Here is a 21,649-nt window from a genome sequence, read left to right on the forward strand (position 1 = left end):
GACATTTTAAAAAATGACTCTTACTACATACTTTTTTTTCAAAATGGTGTTGATATATTGAAACTACATTTTTAGAGCTTTCCAACGGTATATAGTTTGTCAAGATTGGTGTAGGTTTACACTATGTAATTATTGTTTTAAATATGTAATGCCAAACGTCCCACCTGTGGGACAGTGACAGTTATAGAGTATTTAATATGTACTTTTAGTGTTTGCACAAAATGTACTTAAACACAACTAAAATTTGCGCTGCAATGCCTTAATGCCAGTGTGCTTAATTGCTCATAACAAATTTTCTATTGTAATGAAAATAATATTTTTAATAGTAAATGCTAAAAACAATTATTGCTTTTATTGTTTTACTATGTGCTTATTTTACTGTAAAGCACTTTGGTAGGACACTGGCTATTTTAAATTTGCTATATAAATAAAGCTGACATTTATCACATATGGGCTCGGCATGAAAACCAGGTAGTTGACTAACTTATATCGGGATATGAGAATCGCCGGGTCGTCACGGATACTAAAAGAGGGAGCTGACTCGTAAGGATCTACACCGCCTATAAATTGTAATTTCTTGAAATATCGTGCCTTTTCTTGTGCTCCAAGTCCTTCCCTATATGCCTTTGTATCTTGGACGCGTTTTCTGTTGTTTATGTCTACATTCACTTAAAGTATCCAAAGCGAACAATAATCCATTGTACTCCGTTCAGTTCTTTACACCGAGTGCCTCCACAATGGCCGCACATCCGGGTTACCGCCCAGATCGTGACGTCGGTGAAAACCCTCTATAGAAAAATCTGTTACGTCTGACATTTTATTCCGCGGTAACGGAATATACCGTCATACCGCCCAGCCCTAAGCTAAATAAAAACCTAAATTTGTGTATTCATGCGTAGGCAAAGTGCAAAAGCTACACATTAAGTTTCACTAATCTAATATTTTTGATTTTAATATTTTAAGCTTTAAATAAAAAATGTTTTTGCAGCTTTTAAACAGTAAAAAATCTTTAAATGTCAAAATACTGTATGAATAAAATGTACTGAGTTGCAGTGAAAGATTTTGGGCCCCTATGTTGCACACTGTGGTCTTATTCACTGCTACTTTACAAAGCAGCCTCTGTGTGCACGGCAAGCTTTAATTTTCCAAAGAAATGTGTTAAATTGGTCTGTAGCTGAGAATCTAACTCATTAGACATCTGGCATCTTTTAGGATCTTGCTAAAGCTGTGGGCTTTATCATCCACTTATGATGTTCCCCTACCCCTCCCCACATATGAATTTAGCTCAGAAACCCTAAAGAAAGAGGAGACAGAAAAACTTAAAGGTTAATACCACAGTCACCACTACTCATCATGTCTAACCATCATTAGATGGATGAGAGCTCATCTTTATTGCAGTCATTGCCTAACAAGCATGATTTGAAGAAGCTTTGATGTATAAAACCTTTCATGTAAAGCCACAGAAACTTGTTGTATGTTAGTGTCAGCACACTACTGTGACTTTCATATCAAAGCGTATAAATCAGAGGTGGACAGTGACGTATCTACTTAAATACATTAAGTACTTGTATTTTTACTTTGAACAACTTTTACTTTACTACATTTCAGAGCATTATAATGCACTTGTTACTATACTACATTTTAGTAATACAATAGTATTTTTTATTTAATATTGAAGTAACAAACTTTTACTTGAGTAAAAGTAAGAAAGGTTGTTACCGTCCTTACAATAAACGATAAAACAGAACAACGACCACAGATCACAAATCAAGTACACAACATCATAGACCACAGACACATGCATCATGTAAACAAGCTTCAATATTTGATTGACAAGACAGCTGACTCGGTGGTTGCCTAGCAATATAAAAAGCCGCGTCACACTGCTCTTTTTTAAAGTGCCTTGCGTTTCCAAGCGTTTAAAACACGCTTGGTGTGATTAGCCCCTAAGGCTACGTCTCAATATATCCAAAAACGGGCTAGGGCCAAGGGTCAAACAGAAATTGCATGTTACGTTAATTGTGCGATAATAAAATTAGTGTCGTTAAAATGAATTTACGTTAACACGTTATTAACGTGTTAATATTGACAGCCCAAGTATTTACATTTAAATAAAGCCACACTCTAAAAATAGGTAAATATTGGACAGAACACATGCTGGGTTAAAAATGACCCACCGTTGGGTTGATGTTATGCAACCATGGGGTATAACAACCCAGCATTGCGTCAATTCTATAGCCCAGCGGTGTGTTCTGTCCAATATTTACCCATTATGGGTCAAAAATAACCCAGCCCTTTATAGAGTGCATGTTACCGCTTTGACATTTTTGAATATGAAAGTGGCTCTCCTTCTTCGTTGAGTGATTCCTCTCCCGAGGGCTTAAGGAAAAGTAAAGTGTCCATCGAATGCACAATCTAACATCTTGCTGAAGTAGTAGGCCATGCTGTTTTTCAAATATGTCCATGTGTTTTGACCGAAAAATATTTTCTGACCATCCCAATGTTTTTTAAGAGTCCTGTATGTACATAAATGGATTTCTGAATGTTTAATATTTAAAGTTTAGTCTTAATGCAAAAGATTTTTGCATAATGAACATTAAAGTACACTAGATCTAGCACTTATCTTAAGAATTTAAAAAATCCTGTTTATCATATTCTTTTACTCCTTTAACTCCGTTAATGCCCACTTTAAATCTAAAATGTCATTTTTAACGAGGCTAAAAATAAAGATTCTTGGCTACCTTGACAATCTGTGGAATGTTGTCACTCCATTCAGATCTATTTAGTAAAACTGCAAAAAAAATCATAACAAGCCCCTTATCACTGCATGGACAAAAAGCTGCCCCATAAACCCAGCAGGATTGAATCCTTCATATAAGTTGCTATGGTTGGAGGAAAAAAGAACCGGTACAGTGAGTAACCTCGAGATTTAATCAGTGGCGTCCTAATAGTGTCTAACACACTTTCAATGCCAAGTTAAACAGAGAGCCCCCATGTTTCGAGACAAATCTGAAATAGCACTTTATCCCACTGGAGCGTCTCAGGAAACAAGAAAAAGGAAGATGTGGGAGGTAGAAGACAGACCAAGCCAAAAACGATTTTAGCAAGCGCTTGGCTTCTTAAATCTTCTGTTAGGAGCGCTCGGAGAACGAAAGAATATTGATGGGAAATGGACTTGTTTTGAGGCTACACAGCAACTAGGTCTGTTCTTGTGCTCTGATTCAGAAACCGCAAGCGAGCGCGCCAATATGCCACACCCCCGAGTAAGTGTGCTTTAGCATGCATCAACAGGCATGAAAACATTGCATGGTTTGCCATTGACACACACATGATAAAAGGGAGCCCACGCTTATATTAATCCACTCAACCGGATTAATGGAGAAAGAAACAAAGAGGAAGAAAAGGCACCAAACAGAAAGTCTCAAAATGGCATTAAATAGAAAAACAATTAAAAAAGAAAAGCTTTAAAGGGAAAGTTCATCAAAACATGAAAATTGTGACCCTGTCTGTGAAATCCAGGATGAAGTATCATCTAATTATGAGATTAGGAACATCAAAGTTTGGTGACCTTACTCAATTCTGAAGACTCAAAAAGAAAGTATGAAGGGGGGGGGGGTCACAGAGTTCCCCATTTACTGTAATAGCTACATTTTTCTTTGATTGTGTAAAATAGGAAATGAGCATATGCAAGCGCATGCATATGAGCCTTTTAATGCAGTATAGCTAAAAGAGAGTGTGTTGCATGCAGGTGCATGTAAACCAGCTCACTGCATAGCTTATTTATATCTGAACCTTTAAGCCGTTCACAGGATGAGGCCTGCCACTATGGAAACCCACAGCGACCGCAAAACAGTCGCCACAGGCAACCAGGAAGGGCAACGGGGCACTAATAATAATGGTACATGGAGTGATCCCATGCCAAAGCCACTGTAGGTTTGGCTACACGGCCCTCTCACGAAAGGAGCGTGACCAGTTTGGGCAAATCCTAATAAACTGAACAGGTCTTCCCTCCTCCATCATGCTTATTCTCCTCTCTCTGTTTTCCTTTCGGAAGGTGTTTGCAGTAAACAGAAATTATTCCCAACTCACAAAGCCACCATTTCCCAAAGGATGCTGGAAAAAGGCTGAGGAGAAACAAAGCTTACGGCTAGTCAAGAAACGCACTGAACCTGAAATTTTTTGAAGGTATAGTGCGGTATAAAACTGCCAAGAGTCGGCTAAAATTGCTAGTTGCAAATGATTGGGTCGTTACAATACAATCTCCAAATGTTAGGGTACACAATGTTTTATTGGTAGGCCACATCAAACTAAACAAAAAGTTTCCTGACTGCTACAAACGGAGCTTGCAAGCAAGAACAAGTCTTAGGAATTGGCAAACTTGGTAAGGTTCATGACACTGGATCAAACAAGTTATAGATGACAACTTTAACTGGCAAATGTTTTGATTTACCAAACTGAAATGCCAAGAAAAACTCATGGAAGGCGTGGAAATCAAAATATCAAGAAACTATAACAACACAAGGGTCACAATACTATATGATTCATATATTTACTAACACAATATTTGCTGCTTTTCCATTGCATAATACAGCTCACTTTTGGGGAGTTTCAACTGTGTACAGTACCTAGTACCCGATACTATTTTTAGTACCACCTCGGTTGAGGTTCTAAGTGAGCCGTATTGATACTATAACGTGAGGCGTAACCATGGACTCTTAAAAATATGGACAGCGTCCGGGACATCACCCATTGGTTTGTACAGAGCTTTTTTGAAGCTAATAGTTGGCGGAGCCTTCCATTGCCATCTTGGCAGGGCATCACATTTTCACTAAAAATGGGCAGAAAGGCGGGACGTGGGTGGAGCTGAGGTGGCTGGTAACTGAAACCCCACCCATCTAGCTGGACCGTGGTGACAGCAGCGGCAATTCACCTGTCACTCAAGTGCCACACCCTTAATTACGCAAAACTTTATGGCTTAACATAATCCAAACGGACGAGTAACAAAAAATGTACCCTCTTGGTAAATGGACTGCATTTATATAGCGCTTTTAACAGACCTATGGCCATCCAAAGCGCTTTACAAGTTTTTGCCTCACATTCACCCATTCAAGCACACATTCATACACCGACGGCAGTGTCAGCCATGCAAGGCGCCATCCAGCTCGTCGGGAGCAGCTGGGGTTAGGTGTCTTGCTCAGGGACACCTCGACACTTGGTCCGGTGGAGCCGGGGATTGAACCACCAACCTTCTGGTTTGTAGACAACCTACATGAGCCACTGCCGCCCCAACTCTTCACAGTTGTCATTATGGGCAAAAATAAACATTTATTTCTGCTATAAAGTTGGGCATTTTAACATGGGACTATGGGATTACTATGGGATTGACTCCTTTTTGGAGCCAGTCTCTAGTGGACAGTCGATGAATTGGAGTTTAAGTCACTTTTGGCTTCACGATAGAGACTGTAACGTTGCCCCTTGCATGTAACACTGCAGATAACTGATTGGTCAGAGAGAATAGTCACTACCAGCATCATTGCTAAATGCAAGATTAGTTTACCCTCATTTGGTTTGCGCCATTGTGCTTTGTTGTACAAGTTCCCAAACTCCCTTTTAGCAGTGAAAAACATCTGCATGCTGAGAATCAAAATCAGCATTCCATGAACATGCTCCATCGCTGCTGTGTTTGAATCACGTTTACAATGATTTCACGACAGTAGATGCGGCGTAACTGTAATGATGAGTCTATAATCCCACCTACTCTAAAGCGGCACTAAATTCCAATGGAAAAGCAAATTGCACCAAATGTAAAGCTGTGTCGTACCACATAATGGAAAAACGCCAACTGTGATCTGTTGTGTTAATGTGCACTAGACTCCAGAGTTTTGCATACACTCTTTAAACTAAAATATTCTTGCAATGAGAATCAAAAAAAGTATCTTGAGATATAACAGCACAATATTAATATCTCCAAGTGAACCAAACATGACGCCTGGCCTCAAAAGTTTGGCTATGCAAGACCAACCCACTATAATATAGTACATTATTTCCATCTAAAAAAGCGCTTTTAAACTTTCTTGACAGCTTAGTGGAAAAACAAATTGCCTAATTTGTTTCCATTTGCATGTAACAGTGCAGCGCATGCACCAAAATTCCCATGCTATTATTTACAAGCTCTTGGAAAACTTCCTAGAAGTACAGGAAGTGAACTTAAATGCAGTCTTTCGCAATTCAATCCAAGTCTTTTAACAGTAATATGATCAGACTTCCTCCATTCTTACAACCTTTCTTCTGTTACCTCACATGTCGATTTGTCATCCTCTATTCTTCCCTCAGCACTCCTCTCCATCTCACCTTCTCACAGAACGATGGAAAAGAGCGCGAGATGTGAAGAAGAGGTAAATGGTACAATAGTCGCCTCTGTGCCAGTACGCCGGCCGGGCAGTGAGTTGAACGGAGCAGTGTGAAGAGAGTCTGTTATAAATGACCCATCTCCACCAGACTCTGGTGCACAAGGAATGGCCTGTGCCTCAGAAGGGCAAGAAAACCCAACACCACACACCGCAAACACTCTGCATCAGAGCCTCTATTGTACATGGCACTTTCTCAGGATACTCTACACCTCTCCAAGCAGGACTATTGGATATTTTCCTTATCTTTCCCTCTCTTAGACTACTCTCAAGCTCTCTGGAGACTCTAGCTGCTTTTTTACCCTTTACAAAGATCACAGACAGACCCCTGCTCACAAACACAATGTGTGTATCCATCAGTCTGAGCGTGATGGAGAGAGTTGGGTTTTAACTAGCTAAAGATAGACTGTAGTACTTTTGTGTGTTGTTACAGTAGCTTGGCTGTTTAAATGTTTCTACATTAATGCACATGGCTACCACATTCAGGTTAGATTCAGGTCAAAGTACTCACAAGGAATTTCACATTCGTCACCTTGCGGACTTTGCTAAAAATTGCCGTGGTGTTTAAGAGATTCTGCAAAAAAAAAAAAATTCTAAATAATCTGAGGACGAGACTTAGTGGATTTGAAGTGAAAGTATTTGTTGAACGTATAATGTGCCAACAGCATTCGGTAATATCATTATCTTGTTTTTCATGAAGGTGCCGTTTAGCGGTTTTTGCCTCTATGTATATTGTTAAATATTACGTCATATCACTAGCTTTTAAAGGTGCAGTGTGTAATCTTTTGAAGGATCTCTTGACAGAAATGCAAAATAATATACAAAACTATATTATCAGGGGTGTATAAAGACCTTTCATAATGAACCGTTATGTGTTTACTACCTTAAAATGAGATGTTTTTATCTACATACACAGAGGGTCCTCTTACATGAAAGTTTAGCATTTTGGGCCGCAATGTTTCTATAGAAGCCCTTAATGTACAAACTTTTTTACTAAGTTGTCTCCGACGATGACACGTTTGTCCAGTGGCGGCTACAGTAGCTTCTCTATGCGTTTCAAAAGTGAGGGGTGAGCAGTGGACTGAGCCGTTGGTTGCAATTCACAACTTCACCACTAGATGCCTAAAATGTACACACTGCACCTTTAAATAGTAGGCTAAATTTACTGTGTATACATGAGGTGTTTATGCTTAAAGAGACACTCCACTTTTTTGAAAATATGGTCATTTTCCAGCTCCCCTGGAGTTAAACATTTAAGTTTTACCGTTTTGGAATCCATTCAGCTGATCTCAGAGTCTGGCGCTAACACTTTTAGCATAGCTTAGCATAATCCACGGAATTTGATTAGACCACTAGCGGCTAAAAAAATAGTTTCTACACCTATTTAAAACCTGACTCTTCTGTAGTTACATCGCGTACTAAGTCCGACGAAAAATTGAAAGTTGAGATTTTTTAGGAAGATATAGCTAGGAACTATACTCTCATTTTGGCGTAATAATCAAGGACTTTGTTGCCGTAACATGGCTGCAGCGGGCGCAATGATATTATGTAGTGCCGAAAAATAATCCCCTTGAAAGATATATAATAAAAGAAAAATAATCTATTGAAAGATACTAAGCTATTTTATCACAAAAATCAAAAAACACCTCAAGGGAGCGCAAGAACATTTTTGTGAATTGAAGGATTTTTATTCGAAAATTTGGCTTTCAATCACTCGTTTCTTATGCAATACTTCAAAATGCGCATAAACTCAGTGTGATAAAAACCCAGCTACAGTCAAAGCAACGGAAATCCGTCCATATGTAGAAAATTTGTTTGCATAGTGCAGTAACTTTATAATCGAAGTAAAGAATCATGCATAAATATATTTCATTGTAATAACAGTCATGTTACTAAAACGAACAAATATACTGACTTCTGTCATTTTCATGGCCTTTTAGGGCCAGGGTAATGATTGTACACAACTTCTTTTTGAATAATACACCAATGGTCAAAAGGTACAACATTTTGACGTGTTGTATACCTATAAAGGTACAAAAATGAATCTTTGAGGGTACAACCCCAGCGAAAGAAAAAATACAGTTTGTACTTTTTTCTGACAGTGTAGTGTAGATAACCACTTTTTCAGATGGCCATGACTGTAGTTAAACTTAAAATTTAGCTTGGCAACATACAGCTCCAAAGTGGGCTCCTAAACACAGGCGCCATGTTGGACCAGCAAAGTATAAAATCCAGCCAAACAACACCTGATGAGTTCTGGGAACTCGTAAGTCCTTGTGTGTCGAGTGTAGTCGAATGACGGGGAAAGAAACCTCGTGTTTGAGAACACACTGTGCTTTCCATGATGCGCTGCTGCCAAACCACACATAATAGAGAAACTCTATTCTCCTCGCAAATATTGTCACAAAACACCAAAACAAATTTTGGTCCATACACACAGAGTGTCTTGACAAGCCATCATGCCAAGTATGTGTTACTTATTGAAGAATGAAAAAATTTGAATGTTCCCTTAAGAAGACACAGAGGAAGCTGTCGGATGAAGGGATTCCAGTTTGAGGATGAAAAACGAGGAGAGAGTTTGAACAAATCTTAAATTCCTGCTAAAGTATGTGAGGAAATGATCTTAGCTCTCTTTAGCACCACAGTTTAAATTCAGATTGAACAAACAACCCTGTAATTCTAGATAAAAGAATCAGGATTTATTATAGTCTGCTGATAGTAAAGACCAAACAGACCATTGTTTGTGTGTCCAGTGTTGCTGACCATCGTGCTGACGTTCATAAGACACAGATCAGTAAATCAGCAGTATTGCTACACCTCATTGGCCGTTTCCCCGTTCCTGCTTTTCAGCATCATTTAATCCAGTTAGTGCATTATTCCAGAACCTTCTCTTTTATATCTAACCCATTGTTTGGCACGGTAAAGCTTTCCCCTCCATTGAAAACATACACAGTCCGTAGCTAAACAATCTAAAAAACAGATGCCTCATTACCCTAAATAACTAAAGCTAACTAAAGCTGCACTATTAGAAAAACCACACTATAATATTGTGACAAATATTATGATTTTAACTACGATATGATAAACACTTAACATATTTTATTGTTGCCAAGATACTAGCACTAAAAAAGCAAAAGCACATGAAAAGCAGCTGAATTTAAATCAAGTCTTGTGTTGTCTACAATATTCTCATTTGGTGCGTTCACACCAGCTGCGGTAGAGGCGTCAAGCGAGAGCAATTTCAATGTTAAGTCAATTTAAAGACGCGTTGACGCGTGTCTGGAGGTCTCGCGGCACAAATGAGGCGTTTAGCATGGCGCATTAGACGCGATTCCGCCTCATTGAGCGCGAATTGAGCGTTTCCGCGGGAAACGCGCGAGTTGAAAAAATTGAACTTTGCCGTAAAAACGCGCCGTGTTAACCAATCACGAACTTGCTCTAGTAGTGATGTGATTACAGAAAGCGAGTGGGGCCGCAGAAGCCCCTCCCATGATGCAAATTTCCACGTGAATGTCTCGATGACTAGAATTTCACGCGAGAATGAAGGGAGTACACTCAAAATGTCTAAGCATCCAACTATGCGCGAATTTGACCCCTCAAACGCGTCTGGTGTGAACCCAACAATAGGGTTGGTTTTCCCACACAGGTTTAAGAGTCCAGGACAAAGCCTTAGTTATATTAGGACATTAAAGCAACACTAAAGACTTTTTGCTCTTTGCTACCCCTACAGGTTCGAAGCGGAATTGTCCATTATCACTGTCGTAAATACTGCAGCATAGCTGGCCCTGATTGGATTGTAGGTCTGCCGTAAAGCAAGTTTTTGTAGTTTTCACTCGAACTACAGGACCGCGACCCGACGGTTGGAAATCTCTTTAGTGCGGTTTTGGCCGATAGAGGGCTGCAAAGCGAATATGAAAGTGCCGTTCACCCTGTTTTGAGTCGATGAACGACTGAAATTTTTTTGGAAATGTTATTTTAAGGTAAAAAAAACTTTGGTGTTGCTTCAAAGGTGCAGTGTGTAATTTTTTAGAATGATCTTTTGACACAAGTGCAAAATAATATACAGAACTATATTATCAGGCATGTATAAAGACCTTTCATCATGAACCTTTATGTGTTTATTACCTTATAACGAGACCTTTTTATCTACATACATAGAGGGTCCCCTTACATGGAAGTTGCCATTTTGTGCTGCCATTTTTCTTCAGAAGCCCATAACGGACAATTTTTTTTCTAGTTGTCTCCGACGATGACATGTTTGTCCGGTGGCGGCTACCATAGCTTCTCTATGTGTTTCAAAAGCGAGGGGTGAGCCGTGGACTAAGCCGTTGGTTGAAATTCGCAACCTCGCCACTAGATGCCGCTAAAATTTACACACTGCACCTTTAAGGTCATTTTTACAAACAGACATTTAAAAAACATTACTGGTGTGCATCTTGAGACAAAACTATGGCACTAGTATGTGTTAAGATATGCCAGTCCAAGATGTTAAATTGAGCCAGCTCAAACATCCATTTTAGTCTGGGACTAAAGCATTACAGTCTACAGAATAAAGATGTGCTATATATTTTTTATATCTAATTTAATTGTACCGTTCTTGGTTTGAATAGTTGCACAAAGCCAAGAATGACAATTCAATTTTATTTGGATTAATTGGGCAACTCGAAGTGTAACCCCTTTCTTGTTTATAGCAGATTAAGATCTGCTATAAACAAGAGATGACGACCTTCATTTGGACAGGGTCTAATTTTTGCATTACATTAACAGTGATCTCCAAGGAGGATTTATTGGATGGTTGGCTTAGATATGGTAGGAGGACTGAAATTAAATGTGTGTGTCTTAGGGTCAAAAAAACCTAATTCTTAAGATGTTTATTACTTTAAAGTATCGTCAGGGTGTCTGGACATAATTGATGGGTTAACCAGCAACAGTCAGCTCAAAGGACACATACAATGAAACAAGTACAGTATTTTAAAGTGTAATCCAGGCTGATTTTAATTAAGAGGTTATGGGCATCAAATGATTGATTTTACATTGACTTCAATCTTTGGCATGACCTTACTCGGTCAATATTAAAGATATCAACGTTATATTGGGTTTTCACAAACTGGGCCACACATTACAAGTCTTTTGGAACGTTTATTGGGAAGTGATACAGTGTATATTAATCTATTTATTTGTATTTATTCATTTAAAATGTGATTTGTGATTTGAGTTGCACAATTACAATTTTACACATTTGCCAGATGCTTCTATCCAAAGCCAATTACAAAACTTATACATTTTATAAATGTCATCATGAGAATCAAAACAATGACCTCAAAAACCTAAAAACAGTGTACACTCCAAGTCATTTTGACAAAATTTGTATGATTTTTGTCCTTTTAAGAGTCAAATGAGTGGCATATGGGTCGAGAATAACATGATGGCTCCAATAGCTCCGTGGGAGAGCATTGCATTAGCACTGGAATAGGTTTTAGGGTTTGATCCCAGGGAACACATAATTACATTTATAACTGACGCACTTTAAGAGGCAATCACACAGAACACATTTTGGCAGGTGCTATTTCTGAATTGTTTTCTATGGGCAGTGAGCGGATTATACATCAGAATTGGATATGAGGGCACAAAGGGCTCCAGACTGCGACCAAATGGTCGTATTTTTCGACCAGTATTTGAGAAAGTACTCGTGCATGTGGGACCTGAAAATTTTGAATTTCTTCTTCTTGTTATTTCTTGTTGAAAGAAATGTGTGTGTGGTGGGCGTTCTGGCGCAATATGGCTGCCGTCGCATCATCTGGGTGGATGCTGCACATTGGTGGTGGTTGAGGAGAATTCATATGTAAAGCGCTTTGAGTGCTGCAGAATAGCGCTATATAAAAGTAACAAGTTATTATTATTATTATTATTATTATTATTAAGATCGCGTGCATACCAATGTGCAGTTGGGGATTTGGGCATGGGTGACATGGGCAGCTGCCCAGGGTGGCATTTTGCGGGTGGGCGGCAGCATGGGATACCAGTGGCAAACAACGGAAAGTGCGATGTTTTTAACGCTCATCTGCATGAGGCATCAAACATTGCACACAGCAATGTGCTCAGTTAATCTACCGATGGGTCTACGCAGACCCGCGTGAAATCGAATAGAACACATCTCACCACGAGAAAACGTGGGGTCATTAGGCATTGCAGAGATGAAAGATAGAGAGACCTAAATAATGTAAACTGGTTAACAATGGATATAACTTGTGGTGTATATAGTTTAATATAATAACCAGCAACACATCAATTACAACTTAACTGATTGTATTTACTAGCCGCTGACCTAAGATTAGCATATGGAATCTCTATGGCTAATTTAGAAGGCATGTATATTTCGCACTTATGCTGTAAATTATTTTAGGTATCTAATGTCTAGAAGTAGTCAAGGAGGTTGTATGATTATTTGGTTCACAACTTCCTAATTTGAAAGTGCAGATCAATTGTGCATAATGACGTGCAACGAATGCAAAGCGATTTAAGTCTATTTATTATCAAAGTATTTGTCAGTAATACAGTTATTTTGGAGGAAATTGTAAATAACAGCATAGCAGGTTGATTTAAGTTAGACCCCTAAATATTTAGCTTGCACCCCTAAAATGTTCAGTCAGGGGGTACAGTTTCTTCTAGTAAAAAAGTTTGTCTGGAGCCATGACTAGACCTTTAAAATATTTGTGGGAGGGAGGGCACTTCAAATGTGGTCACCCTGAGGCACTCCATTATGTTAATCCAAGCCTGGTTCTGTGTGATCGGTTCCTAAGTTGATTTGGATAAAAGCGTCAAATGCATAAATGTAACAAAATGTTTATTTTAAAGCATTTCTGTGGTTCCAACTATTTGTAACTCACTAGTTTTGCAGAGACATTGTCACAACCTAAAATGCCTGCTGGCAAAATAAATTGTTGGCAAAAGCCAGTGTCACAGTGTTTATCATCACGACAACTGCTCTCAATCCTCCCATGAACTTCGTTTGGAAGCACTAAAATTGCCGTCTTTAAAAGGGCCGACTGTGTCTGACGGGGGAATTGGGATGTTATTGTGTTTAACAAGCTGTGTCATGAATGTGTGTTTATTTAACATCCACAGCCCTGATAAAATGACTGGAATGTCTTCAGTCATTAAAGGTCCTGTATGTTTTTTCCTGCTCCAACATCTGCCTTCTTGAAACGTCTGTGGGACTAAATAACTTGCATATCTTACAACTTTCCCACAAATTTATTTGCTGCATTTATGCTTTTAAGGAAAATCTCTCTAATCAACAGTGCTCCACTTATTTTAAAATCATACTTAAGCGTACAGTTGGGTAGCTAGCTAATCTATGGGTAAGTTTCATATATAATGAAGTACATGTGGATGGTGATGATGAAGGTCAAACACATTGTTTCTTTCCAGCCTCACAATGAAGTTCCACAATAAACATTTCTAGGTTGTGTTCCTATGAACGTCAGCATGACAAGGTGACCTTTTCAAAAGTTTATATAGTCGCTGCATGCTCTGAAAATATTGCCAACTCTAGCCTCTTTTATTATGGCATAACGGGACGTTATTTAGGGATGTAATCGATCTCATTTCCTGAGAGTACAGTCTTTGGAGTTACGGCTCACTGTGAAGCGACATTTTAAATGTTTGCTACTGAAAACCTGCTTTCCCATGAAGTCATATACATGCAGAGACTAAAGGGATTTATGAGGCACATTTGAGGAGTATAGCAGACCGATGTCCTGCCGTGAGAAGACTCAGCGTCTCATTTGCTATGAACATGAACACACATGGAACTCTCTTAGATGTATTAGGCAGAACTAACATCGATGTTCCACTGCAGATCCCGTCTGACTTACTAGATTTGCTCTCACCATATTCACTTGCTTGTTTTTATCAACTTTTCTTGGATTTCAGACAATGTCTGAACAAGGACATCTGTACACTAGTTTATATCTTAAAAGTTGACAAAATATGCCCTTGGAGCTAAACACATTAAAAGCGTTTAGTAATTGACTTTCTGGAAAACAGTAAAAATGTGAACTGTCTGGAAAATCCAGGCTAAAGTCTCATAGTCCATTAATGAGATTAGAAGCATCCAAGTTTGATTTCACCCATTCATTAAAGTTTTTGACACAAACTTATATTCTTACAGAATGTTACATTATGTAGGATGAATTTATGTAGAAAAAAGTGAACGACTTGAGCAAGGTTTACACATATATATATATCAGGGTTTCCCGCAGAAAATTTGTTACATCTTGCGAACGATGATAGATAGCGGGAAGATTGTAATTATTTACAATTAATTACATTACCACTATTAATGACATTATCTTAAAGAAGTTTAACTACTGTAGCATGTAAATCATGCACATAAATGAGGTGAGCAAGAGCGCTCAATTATATCGAATCAACAGGCACGTGAAACCTATCTAGCAGGTTGCTCAAACAACAAAATCACCAGCTAAGAGTGCTTTCACATATACACTGTTTAGGTCGGCACAAATTACGTGTCGCTCCGAGTTCGGTTCGTTTGGGTCAGTGTGAACACAACGGCTGCACTCGGGTGCGCACTAAACGGCCGCTCCGAGACCGCTCTAAACAGGTGGTCTCGGAGCGTCTGTCGCCGAACTCTGGGGCGACCCACCTGTGGTGTGAACACTGCTGGACCTCAGGACAAACCAAATACAGGAAGTTCTCCACATGTTTGAGCCACTGGGCTTCCGTTGTGACTTGAGCCGGGTGTTATATTGTGGGTTAACAACAAACAAGCCAATCCTGGTCCGTTGCAGAGATTCGCCGTCTCCTTTACGTTTGAGCTGATGATTTTATAAATGCATAGCTGTCCTCCACACACAAATAGTGACATTACGGGCTTTTTAGTAAACGGCTCAGTGAGAAAGGCTTTGATAGAATAGCTACGCAATTTCGCGTAAAATCACAGAAACTTTGCAAAGACGTGCATCGTTTATCTTCACATCTTGATAGCTGCGCTCTCCCTGTCATGCTGGTTGTCGTGGAAACGTGGGGGCGGTCATGAGACGGTAAGAGCTGTCAGAGACCAATGACAGCTGTGACTATTGTCCCATGGTGTACGGTACTCGGCATTTCGAGTTAGGGTTGTGCCGATAGACGATAGTATCGTGTATTGACGATCTTCAGACATATCGCCAATGGCAGCCTTTCATGGCGATAGTCATGACGATAGTTGGCGAATGGTTATTATTATCATCATAGTTTTACATTAATATCCACATTGCATGCTTTTCCTCGCATGAGGGTTTGTGGGCTTCACTTTACGCGGAGAGCTTGTAAATAGAGAATTCCTTCTTGCACGTACCTGCACTTAATGCGCGCGTATTGGACCCCTTCTAGCACTAAATCTAGCACGCCGCGTCATGAGCAGCTGCGCTTCTCTATGTCTCACGTGCACGCGCTCTCGTGTCTGTCCGAAGTCTAAACATAAACTAAAGTAGTAATCCTTATATATTTGTTCAGTTTAATGCGTTTCATGTGAGCTGATGCAAACGTAACACTTTGTTTAAAATATGACCCGCTGCATATTGGCGCTTCTCTCACTCTCGCGAACGTGCAGAGAGCTGCGCTCTCCCGAAGTCAGATCACTATTAATCCTGTATATGATATGCATTTCAAGGAGTTGTAGCAACACGTTCCCTGTGTTTGAAATATAATCGCGTTCCGCTGGACCAATGTGTTTAAAAAGGAACCGAGAGCACCACTGCTTGACACGTGTAGCCTTCTGCAGCAGCACTAAACAAATGGATTGAATTGTTTGTATGTGCGCACATGTGAGTGTGTGCGCGCGCAGACGCATGTTTTTACAGTTATTAAGGGTAATCATGGTTAGGGTTTTAATGACGCGCTTGCATTAATGGCATCAGTTTTAAGAAGGTTGCGGTCATGACGGTGTTGCTCTTGTTCTTTTTTGTCCACAAATCAAGTGACTTGTTATAATGAGTAAAAAATTAACAAATAAATAGTAAATTACTGCCCCGCCCCCCGATACTATCGTCTATCGCCAATCTCACAGGCTGACGATAGGGCGATCTCAAAATGGGGCATATCGCCCAACACTATTTTGAGTACAGTAAAAAAAATGTGAATACGGATCGCACTAACTAAAAAAAAGAAATACAATATATTTTGGTGCGCTCCGAGGCTGCACCATGGTGCGCACCAACATATGTGAAAACACCCTAACTTACTTTAAATTTGCAAGAACTATAGACTAATACAATAACAGGCTTAAATAAACCCAAAACATAAGACCACTTACAGTTCTCACGGACACGTGTTTAACTATCCTCCAGACATGACGGACTAATCTTTATCTCATTACGGCCGTGGTGCGCGTGCACGCTTGCGGTGTAAAGCGCGTCTGTGCTATTCTCTGAGATGTTTTATTCTCCAGACAGTGACGGTCCAGACCACGTCTTTTGTGCAGCTCTTTTTTTTTTGGACGACCTAGTTAAGGCAGTAGGGTTACCCAGCTTAGGCGGCCGCCCGAACTAAAAAGTGCTGCGGGAAACCCTGTATATCCAAGGTTATAAATACCCGGCCACAAATACATCACAGATCATGATGCAAAAACATTAGAAATATTTTATTTTGGTTGCCATTTTAAAATAATAAACTTTTAACTTCAGTACTCCAATGCAATAAGTGTTGCTCCAATGCAGTGTCCGGGACGTTGCCCATAGGTTTCTGGAGAGCATTTTTGATGGTTGGCGGAGTATGCCACCGCCATTTTGGCAGCGCGTCAAGGTGCGTTATTGGTCTTCACCCATCCACTTACATCCAAAAACCCAAGATCAGACCCGAGCAGGTTTGGGTCACGTGTGCCTCGGATACGGGCCGGATATAATAATAGCGGCATCGGGTCTTGTTTTAGCCAAACGGACCCGATGAATGGAACAGCGGGCCAGATTGGATGTGGCTTGTGGAGATGCAGACTGCACACACATCGGTGCTGTTTACATTCGGGTCCAGTCAGGTTTTAGCACTGGTTTGGGTCTTTCTTTTAATTCAATTCAATTTTATTTATATAGCACTTTTCACAATTGTTTCATTGTTTTAATGCAGCTTTATATTAATAAAAGCAGGGAAAAAAACAGAAAAATCAGGGGACAACAAAAGTAGGATAGTACATCGGCTAAGATTAAACCGTACTAGCGAGCGGAGTAAAAATGTAAAGAAGAGAGTTCTAAGATAAGCCAATGTCAGCTGACTACCTAGGGGTTGAAAAAAATCCTATGGAGAAAAAACCTTGAGAGAAAGCCAGACATAGCCAATTCTATTAGTATTTACTATAATATACAATTTAATGGGAATTAGAACATAAAAAAAGGATTCAAGTCAGGTTCGGGTAAAAAGTGATTTGGGTAATTTCGTGTGTCACACGCGGATAACCGAAAAGGGGCAAAGAGGCAGAATGTGGGTGGTTGCTGAAACCACACCCGCCTAGCTCAAAGGTAGTGACAGCAGCGGCAATTCACCTGTCACTCAAGTGGTCATGCCCTTAATTATTCTGAACTGTAACCCCCCAGTCACATTAGCTACAAGCGACAGAGACAGAGCGACAGGCTACCATTCATTTTCAATGGAAGTGGCCGTTTGCCAGCGATAAGCGACGAGCTCGCCGGTGCGCGAGCAAGGCGGGGCCAAAATAGACAAGCAGGCTATTTTATGCAAATGCTGAGCGATGCGACAAAGCGACTGCCAATCGGAGTGAAGGAGCAACTAGGTCTGCGGTCGAGTCTGAGAAAATAACTCAAGATGGCGGAAAATGCGCATTTATGTATATATCTGATAAGTTTGGCATTTTATCTCAAATATTTTGTTACTTTTATCGAGAAATAAATACTTTTAAATCCAAAAACACCTTTCTTGTAACTTAACAATACCTCTAAAGTGACTTTTGATACCGCTTTTAGAAACTAGCAAAGGAATGCCCAACAAGCGAGTGTGTGTAGCTCGGTGTCGTTCACTTTTGTAGCTAATGTGACTGTAGGTTAAGGCTTAGTGTAATTTAAACTGATGAGTTACAAAAACATCCCCCTCCTCACAGTTGACATGAAGGGCAAAATTAGCTATATATACTTAAAACACTTGTAAACATTTATTTTTACTGTAAAGTTGGGCATTTTAACATGGGGGTCTAAGTGATTGATTCCCTTTTGGAGCCTGCCTCTAGGGGCCAGTCGATGGATTGCAGTTCAAGTCACTTCCGTGTTGGCTTTACGTGAGAGACCGGAAGGTTTCCCCCTGGTTTTAGCTAGTCAAATGCTTGCATGGAATCTTCATAACTTCAAAATCCATCATTTGGTCTGTACAGAAGAGTTCTTAAGAGAGTAACCATACCTGAGAGAGGGGTCTGGACAGTCTGCGACGCTCCACGCTTCTGTCCTCCGAGGACCAGGAATTAAAGTGCAAGCTACAGATGAAAAAACGGTTGAATTAAATATTCTCTACTTTTGTAAACAGACACATTTTGCTTCAATAAACAACACTTGACTATGTTGTTTTCATACACTCTTAGAAATTAAACTACAAAAGCTGTCATTGGGGTGGTACACTATTAAAGGTGCACCTTGGTACCTAAAGGGTGCATGTTAGTACATCAGAGGTACATACTGGTACTTTCTTACAACACCGTTCGTATTGAAAGATGTCAGAAATAAATCAGAATTAATCTAGTCCAAGTCCTTCACTAAATCTTATCGAATCTGCCGTAAACTCAAATATGTGAGACTGCTACAGGGTTGAAGCCAAAAACAGGTGAAGAAGGGTTCATGTGTGTGCGTGTACACGAGGGCTTTTGGGGCACAGACGAATGAATGTTTAATCTACAGTGAATCTCTGAACTATGACCTGTTGCCTCTGGATCAACTCAGTGCAGATTCCTCTATACGAAATCTGGTACAGCTGATGGAATATGATCTTCACAAACTAACGCTTTGAACTTCCTAAGGAATCCAGAGGCAACTGTTTAACTGAAGTTTTCCATTATGTAAGAAGCACCTGTACAGCAAAACTGAGGAATTGAGATTTAAAGCTGTCACTGATTTTTAATACTAAACTGTGCTAGCTGTAGAGTATTTTTTGGGTCTGCTGTAATAAGCAATTTAATACTGAAATGTGAGACACTGAATTGAGTTATGATACCTCTTGTTGTTGGGTGTGATCCTGCCCCACTTGCGATCTGGGCTGGATGGTGACTGGGATGGTGAATATGGGCCGGGGGAGAGAGATGCTGGGCTGGAGATGGTGTATTCCCTGTAGTTCTGATTCTCATCCCGACTCACTTGTACGGCCTCCTGTACAACCAGAGGAAACGCACAAGGTCAATTTTTTTTTGCAAACTAGGAATATGCTGATCAAACTTGGAAGTACAGTTTTGTTCTCTATATCTCGAAGTAAAATGCACTAAAAGTAGCCAAACTTTTTCCTCTCTTTCCATTAACAAGTTCTTACATAGTCGAACAGAAGGACTACGAGACCTTCGGGGTTCACAGTCCTTCCGAATCCGAAAATTCATTACAACTGTCAGCAGCCCCTCATGCACATAAAATGCAATAACCAGTGTGATTTATAATGTTCTCAAGTTCCTTTCATGTCTCATGATAATGCCAGAAATGAAAAACTGAGACTGTTACAGTATGTCTGCATTCTATTATAAGAAGATTAACCACTATCTGTTTATCAAAGATTTACAGTTTGCCAGGTTAAGCTGAAACAACGCACTAAAGTATACATTTCCATTATAACAACCAAACAGCAATCATGTCATTGGAGGTTCAGGTGGGTTGCTGTAGTCATGATTCAGTTTAGCCTGCTTTTTATGCTTTTTGCACTTAAAACTTTGAAAATCAGGATTTATTTGGTCAACTGCGTGTTATCTATGATCAAAATATCTTCTTTTGTGTTTAACATAATAAAGAAACTGGGTAAAGGATGGGTAAATAATGTCAGAATTTTCATTTTTGGGTGAACTATCCCCCAAAGAGTTTTATTTCACTGTATTTCACCAATGAACTATTAAGTTAGCTGGCTAACATAGATGAAGATCTCTCAAAACTCCAGGAATGATTTGAAAGTCTTGGAAGCATCAGTTAGACAGGTAAAATAATCACTTCCTGGCAAAGTCTCTTTAATAAATACTGCTTAGGAAGTTACATTAGGTTACATTTAAGTTGCATAAAGATTTAGTGAGACATTAAAATTTGGATATACTAAATGGCACAGTTCCCATTGGATTTTCCAAAGTTAATGGTTGCTCTTTTAATGGAACACTGACCTGGAAGCGGCCCACCAGTTGCTCTGGAGAGGTTATTCCATTAGTTTGACTGGGAGAGGGTGAAGCTGGCCTGTGTGGAGAAAAGTAAACAAGAGCGCTCTTAAATCTTATGTTAACAAATGTTCACTTTTGAGTGGTGTTTGAAACTTCTGTAAGACTTTTGAGAAATTGAATGATCTGCATGGCATTGAATGCTCTGCAGAGTTTGAGTCCAATTTTTAAACATGCCTTACTGGGTTTACAATCACATGAGGATGAACATTTTTGTACAGAATATTTGCATGGCTATAATTCAGCTGCAGGTAAACAGAACAGTGCTGATATTCAATATAACAGTAGCTGTGTTTCCATTAAACTTCGAATTGAGCTGTAAGTAACACTATTAATACCACTGTACGGTGCAGTGTGTATACCACTGTAAGCCGCCTTGTACATACCACTGTAAGTCACATTGCGTATACCACAGTAAGCGGCCTTGTACATAATGCAGTCGTATAAACAAATGTGATTTAGTAAGTCACTTTGTGTATACCACTGTAAGTAACTGTAGCTATGTGTACCACTGTACGCCGCCTTGTGTATACCACTTTACCACTGGATGCCGCTAAAATTTACACACTGCACCTTTAAAGTTGTGAATTACAACCAACGGCTCAGTCCACAGCTCACCCCCCGCTTTGGAAAGTATTGAGAAGCTATGGTAGCCGCCACCAGAAAAACATGTTATTGACGGAGACAACTTAGTAAAAAAGTTTGTCCGTTAAGGGCTTCTGTAGAAACATGGCGGCACAAAATGGCGACTTCCACGTAAGGGGACCCTCTGTGTATGTAGATAAAAACATCTCATTCTAAGATAATAAAAACATAACGGTTCATTATAAAAAGGTCTTTATACACCACTGAT

General features: G+C 39.7%; 1 protein-coding gene across 2 annotated transcripts in view; it reads right to left on the reverse strand.

Moving 5' to 3' along the window:
- Nucleotides 1–21,649, reverse strand: part of pdlim2 (PDZ and LIM domain 2 (mystique)) — a 90,729-nt gene that overhangs the window by 29,802 nt on the left and 39,278 nt on the right. For both annotated transcript variants that reach the window (XM_055168298.2, XM_055168297.2), the window contains exons 4-6: nt 20,746–20,815; nt 19,614–19,765; nt 18,810–18,882 (exon numbers count right to left, since the gene is read on the reverse strand). In XM_055168298.2, the coding sequence (XP_055024273.1) occupies nt 18,810–18,882; nt 19,614–19,765; nt 20,746–20,815 (295 nt within the window). The remainder of the gene's footprint in view (nt 1–18,809; nt 18,883–19,613; nt 19,766–20,745; nt 20,816–21,649) is intronic.

This window comes from Misgurnus anguillicaudatus, chromosome 5 (genome assembly GCF_027580225.2).
Source record: "Misgurnus anguillicaudatus chromosome 5, ASM2758022v2, whole genome shotgun sequence".
NCBI lineage: Eukaryota > Metazoa > Chordata > Actinopteri > Cypriniformes > Cobitidae > Misgurnus > Misgurnus anguillicaudatus.